The sequence below is a fragment of the Bison bison genome, unplaced genomic scaffold, assembly GCF_000754665.1.
Source record: "Bison bison bison isolate TAMUID 2011002044 unplaced genomic scaffold, Bison_UMD1.0 scf7180017864382, whole genome shotgun sequence".
NCBI lineage: Eukaryota > Metazoa > Chordata > Mammalia > Artiodactyla > Bovidae > Bison > Bison bison.
In genome coordinates this window covers 5,035,402-5,041,877 of record NW_011494954.1, presented here as the reverse complement: position 1 = coordinate 5,041,877, position 6,476 = coordinate 5,035,402, and the positions used below count along the sequence as shown (strand labels likewise).

Here is a 6,476-nt window from a genome sequence, read left to right as displayed (position 1 = left end):
GTTGTCAATTAGTGAGGGAAATAAAATAATTAGGAGAGAGATACTGGGGGGGAAGGTTGTACAAAATGAGAGAAATTCAACATTCATGATTTCAGTAAATAGGAATGTTGAGTTCAACCTCTGAACCATGAAAAATCTTTCAAATAGAAAAGGATCTTGAGCAATTAGAAAAATCTATAGAGTTAAACTTGTCATTATACAAGTTTCCCCTCAAACATAAAATAATATCTGCTGAGAAAAGAATGGAAGGAAGGGAATAAGAACAGAAGAATGGAAGGACTCTCAATGAATACTGAGAGGTACAAAATAAAAAATGGTTGCAGGCCTTTGTACTGGCAACCCACTCCAGCATCCTTGCCTGGAAAATCCCATAAACAGAGGAGCCTGGCAGGCTACAGTGCACAGGGTCACAAAGAGTCAGACACGACTGAAGCGACTGAGCACCCACACGTGCAGGGCCTTTGTCACCTTGAAAGGCATGATATAATGATGTTCAAAGGGGTGAGGATGCATAGGGATTTGCAGTTGGACTCACGGTAACTACTAGTATAACCTGGGGATTAGGCCCTCTGAATATCTGTTATTTCATTTATAGAATGAAAATAATACATATCTCAGAGGTTGATTTAAGAACCAAATATGGCATATGTAACATACTTTGTATGTACTTCATGGCAAGTAGAAAGGTAAAAAGTAGCAAGAGTGGCAGATTTATTTCCTTGGGCTCCAAAATCATTGTGGACAGGGACTATAGCCATGAAATTAAAAGACACTTGCTCCTTGGAAGGAAAGCTATGACAAACCTAGACAATGTATTAAAAAGTTGAGACATGACTTTACCAACAAAGCTCTATATAGCCAAAGCTATGGTTTTTCCAGTAGTCATGTACAGATGTGAAAGTTGGACCATAAAGATGGGTAAGTGCTGAAGAATTGATGCTTTCAAATTGTAGTGCTGGAGAAGATTTTTGAGAGTCCCTTGGACAGCAAGGCAATCAAACCAGTCCATCCTAAAGGAAATCAACCCTGAATATTCATTGGAAAGACTGATGCTGAAGCTCCAAAACTTGGCCACCTGATGTGAAGAGCCAGCTCATTATAAAAGACCCTGATGCTGGGAAAGATTGAAGACAAAGGGAGAAGAGAGCGGTTGAGGATGAGATGGCTAGATAGCATCACTGACTCAATGGACATGTATTTCAGCAAACTCTGGGAGATAGTGGAAGACAGAGGAGCTTGGGCTTGCTGCAGTCTATGGGATTACAGTCAAACACAGCTTAGTGACTGAACACAACAATAAATTATACTTTACAAAGTGCTTATCACAATGTCTGACTCAGAACACTCAACAAATTTTTACTTTGTCTTATGGTCAAATTTGTCATCACATCATTACTGTCAACTAAACCAAGTGCTTATGGAGGATCCTTTCAGGTTCCTCTCCTGGAGTGAGGAACTACAGCATGAGAAATATTTGATGCTTTATTGGTAAAATTTTTCTGCAGTTAAACTGGCCCCATTTAAATTATAGATGGAATAAATATCTGTTATGAATATATGAGAATTTAAGCATGGAGCTCCAGCCATCTCTGTGGGGGTTGGGAAGTGCTGTCCTGGGCATAGGGCCCTTGAGTCGTCTTTGTGTGGATGGAGCCAATGGGCTCTACTCTTAGACAGATGCTTCATGGGGACAGATCAAGGTTCAGCCCTTTGCTGAGATACAGCCTGTGTGTCAGCAGTGAGCCAGAGAAGCAGTCCCACCAAGAGGATCCTCCTCAAGAATGTCTGGACCTTTGGAAAGTTCTAGTTATCACCTCAAAGGCTATTGCTATTCCCACTTCCTCTGCTGCTTCCAGCAAACAATTTGAACTCCACCTTCTTGCTTCAAATCAACAGTTAAGCATATTTGATTTTCATCATTACATTTATCAACATCTGATATGTTCTCACTTATGTCTTTGGTGAGACAGGTATTAGTTGTTTATCTGCCCTTCATGTATCAGTATCTGATGTTGTTTATGCATTCTTATTTGCTTACTGTCCATCTGCACTTCTTACACACACTCCCCAGGAGAATAGGAATTCCTCGAAAGTGAAAGTTGCTCAGTCATGTCCAACTCTTTATGACCCCAAGGACTGTACAGTCCATGGAATTCTCCAAGCCAGAATACTAGAGAGGGTAGCCTATCCCTTCTCCAGGGGATATTCCCAACCCAGAAATCGAACTGGGGTCTCCTGCATTGCAGGCAGATTCTTTACCAGCTGAGCTACCGGGGAAGCTCAAATAGCAGGAACTGTGTCTGCCTTATTCCCTGCTTTATAATCCAGCACACTCTCCTAGCACAACATGGGAGAGAAGAGATTCTGCCTGGAGACACTGCAGTAAGCATCCTGATTTGTTGAAGCATGCAAGAATATATCCCCAAGTAAACAAATGGCAAAGGGCCATGAACCCATTATATACCTACCATATATATATACATGTAGATATATATACTGGAGAAGGCAATGGCACCCCACTCCAGTACTCTTGCCTGGAAAATCCCATGGACGGAGGAGCCTGGTAGGCTGCAGACCATGGGGTCGCGAAGAGTCGGACATGACTGAGCGACTTCACTTTCACTTTTCCCTTTCATGCATTGGAGAAGGAAATGGCAACCCACTCCAGTGTTCTTGCTTGGAGAATCCCAGGGACGGGGGAGCCTGGTGGGCCGCCGTCTATGGGGTCGCACAGAGTCGGACACGACTGAAGCGACTTAGCAGCAGCAGCAGATATATACACACATATCAGGAAGTGATGAGCCAGCTTTTCCATGGCAAGAATGTATTTGTTGTTCCTTGTCCTATTTCCTCTCTTCCAAACCATCAGCCTGATTTTTAAGCATTATAGTTCCCCCATACAGCCCTTCCCTAACAGGCTACAACTCCTTTTGCAAAAGAAATTATGAATATCTTGCTTTTATCATACATCTGGAACATACTAAAAAGCCCTGATTGTCAGTGCATAAGGCTACCTGGAAATTCCTCATATCTCTCTCCAGTTACTGTGTTTTTCAGGCTATTTAGAATATTCAGTACAATGCAGTCTTTCTTATTCACTCTTTTTATACAAGCAAGTTGTCATCCTTGCCTGACTACACTAAAGTGCATTTAGAATCACATATCTATTCAGGATCCATTCCTTCCTAGGAGAGTAGATGTGAGCTGTGTTCTTACCCATAAAGCGTGACTTGAAAGGTCCTGCAGAAAGTGACCTCTTCAGTCTTAGCTGCTTCATCTCAGCTGTGCCTGATCATAATGTAAGCTAAGCTTTCATGTCGTGGACTCTGGTACTTACCAAGCACTGTTGCACAGGGAACAGACAATGCTTCACAACTTCCATAATCTGCTCTTAAACAAGGTAGAGAACGTCAGTAGCTGGACTATAAATGATGTGGCATATTCTGAGAGCAGAAACCAATTTCTATGGAACACCTGCCTCATTTAAGGCTACCATAAGACACATGGTTTCGTAAGTCCTCAGAAAACTTCGTTTACTTTATAAAACTCAATTAATTCTTGAGCTCCCTCCGTGGGGTAAAACAAAACTGCCACTATAGAGAAGGCATGAGAAGCAGTTTTTACTGTAACCAGAAATAGAACCAAGAAAAGATCTGCAAAGATGAACTTGAAATGGACATCCAGACAAGATTTCTGGAAGCAGTTGTGGTGTCCTCTCTCCCTGGCCCAACCCCAGATGGCAATTCCTGTCAGAGCCTTCTTTCCTCTGACAAGCCTTCCCACATGTCAGGCCTCGCACAGAGCTAGAGGTCATGTTCCCAGAGTGACAGGGACCATCTTCCAAGCAGGCAACGAAATAACATCGTAATGGGGGAAATGAGTTCCCATGGGAGATGGGAGGAGGATGGTGCACCTTGATAATGGTTTGTAACAGAAGATGCTTGACCAGTAAACGCTGTTTTATCACATCCACCCATACCCACCCCAAGGTGCTCCAATGGCCTGTGGTTCACCAACCCACACATTCCTCCCATCAAATTAATGGTGGCGCCCATCCACCTACTAAGCACGTTTCCAACTGAAGCAATCACCGACTCTCCACCACCACCCACTTCTCCACCTTCCTATTTCTCTCTACAGACGTAATTACTAGTTGATTACTTACTAATCCTTCCGTTATGAGAAGGCAATGGCACCCCACTCCAGTACCCTTGCCTGGAGGATCCTATGGACGGGGGAGCCTGGTGGGCTGCCGTCTATGGGGTCGCACAGAGTCGGACACGACTGAAGTGACTTAGCAGTAGCAGTAAGGATTCGTAACACTAACAGGGCAAAACTGGAGACTAGCTGGTAAAACTTTCCTGAAGGGTAGGACTATCTTAAGGGGGATGGCGTCCACACCATCAGTTCCCTTGAACTCCTCAACTCCCAGCTCCCTATGAAGGATCGGTAACTTTAGAAATAAACCATAAATGCTGTGGCAATTAGGTTTCTTCCTGGGAGTTTCTTGGGCATTCAGGAGTAACTCGTGTTTGTGTGTGTGTGTGTGTGTGTGTGTGTGTGTGTGTAGAAGGGAAAGGGTGGCAGATTGCTACAGACACGGACTCTGCTCCTTTGGCCACCTGATCCCAGGTGGCCGCGTGCCGGGGGCGGCGCGCAGGGAAGCACGGTGCCGGGGTGGCAGTGTGACACAGAGGGGTGTGACTGCTAGCCCCCCGCGCGCACCCGTACCCACCCTACCCCGCACCCCCCGCCCCGCAGCGTAACTGGCCGCTGCCGCCGCCGCAGACGGGGCTCGGGAGGTGCAGAGCACCGCGTGTGGAGCCGGAGAGGCGGGCGGGCTGCTGCCTGGCGTCCGCTGCACGGTCCTCCCTCCTCCGCTCTCTCCGCCTCTCCCCTGGCGGCCGCGCAGCCCGGAACCTGGGAAGCCGCGGCGCCGAGCCCGCAGCTCGGGCTCGGGGACAAGCACAGAGGCGCGGGCGGCGGGAGCGCTGAGACCACAGTATCCACGGAGAGGCGGAGGGGAGCCCGGCCTGGGCTGGCAGGGCCGAGCGTGTGAGCGTTTGCGCGTGAAAGCGAGGGCTGCACGGTGCTCGGCACTGACACCTCTGGCCCCGGCCCAGGTCGCCGCAGCCCCGGAGTCTCCCGTCTGCTCCCCAAGGCACGCGCGACCCAGCCATGAACACCAACGAAGCCAAGGAGTATCTGGCCCGGAGAGAAATCCCTCAGCTTTTCGAGGTAGGGGGCTAGGTCTGGCAGAGACTGACAGGGAGATCGGGGCAGGGCATCCCCGAGGTTCTGGGTGAGGAAGCCGCGCCCCGTCCCACCTTGAAGACGAGGGGCACGCAAGTGAGGGCGCTTGCCGAAGCTTGCTAGCCTGCTTGCCCGGGGTTAGCTGCCTCTCTGGCGGATTGCCGGGTCCTTGGATGGCTCGGCTCTTGTCGGGTGGCTGGGCTCAGAAGCCCCCATCTCGAAAATCAAGTTTCAGTCTTCAAACTGGTTCTGAAAGCAGGCTGCCCCCCGCGCATCCCTCCGATGTGGACTCCCAGGGTGGGCTGCTGGCAGCGGCCGGCCGCGCACTCCGGGGGCGAGGATCAGGCCAGGTGGGTACCCTGGCGCCTAGCAACGAGCAAGGACTCCGAACCGAGGGGTCTAGAGTCCCAGTCCCTCCGCGCGCCGAGGGTCGGGATCCCCGCGTTGACTGGGAAGTGAGGATGAAAGGGGCCCGGACAAGGTATAGCTTGGAGGAGAGGGATGAAGATGCAAAAAACAAATCCAAACCCATCAAAGGCAGCGCTACCTCCCGGGTGGCAGTCACCCAACGCTGCTCTGCGCTTTCGGTGAATGAACTGCAGAGCACGTTTTCCCATCGTCTTGGAAGAGATGGTTCTTCTTCCTCACCTCCCCAGCCCATAGCTTTCGCCCGCCTTAACCAACCCACCTAGAGAAAGCCAGTCCGAGAGGGAGTGGCGAGGCGTGCGTGACTCCTGTTGCTCTGTCTTGTTCCCACCACAGAACAGCATCATCTGCACCAGGGCCCCCGGGGGATGGGGGACACTTTGAGAATGTGGCAGAGGAGGCTGGAGGATGAACTAGAACCTTGGTTAGTTCTAAATGACAGCCAACCTCCAGAGTTGTTTTGCTTCCTTTCCTTCTCTCTGTATTTGAATTTTAAAACATTCCTTAATCCTGTGTTTTTACTTAGGGTAAGGAAAAAAAAAAAAAAAATGGAAGCAAGCCAGGCTTCATAGAGCGAGTCCTGAAACCGGGTCCCCCATTTCTGAAAGATGATAGACTATGGACTAATGTAGTAAACTAGAAGTGCATTGCTCTTTCTCCTATTTGAGCGGGGTTGTTCTGCTAAAAGGAATTTTATAACACTACTTGGAAAAATAATTTTGTCTCTGTTTTCCCAAATTGTCTTTAAATGGACCTCCATAATTACAGATCTTCCTTTTTAACTCAACTCTTAAGCC

At 48.4% G+C, this 6,476-nt stretch overlaps 1 protein-coding gene across 2 annotated transcripts in view; it reads left to right on the top strand.

Annotated features, from left to right (window-relative positions):
* The first annotated feature begins 4,806 nt into the window (after nucleotides 1-4,806).
* Nucleotides 4,807-6,476, top strand: part of AK5 (adenylate kinase 5) — a 263,180-nt gene continuing 261,510 nt past the window's right edge. The window contains exon 1 of one of the 2 annotated variants that reach the window (XM_010857602.1): nucleotides 4,807-5,238. In XM_010857602.1, coding sequence (XP_010855904.1) covers nucleotides 5,179-5,238 — 60 coding nt within the window. In that variant the 5' untranslated portion in view covers nucleotides 4,807-5,178. The remainder of the gene's footprint in view (nucleotides 5,239-6,476) is intronic. The other variant, XM_010857603.1, reaches the window with a different exon arrangement.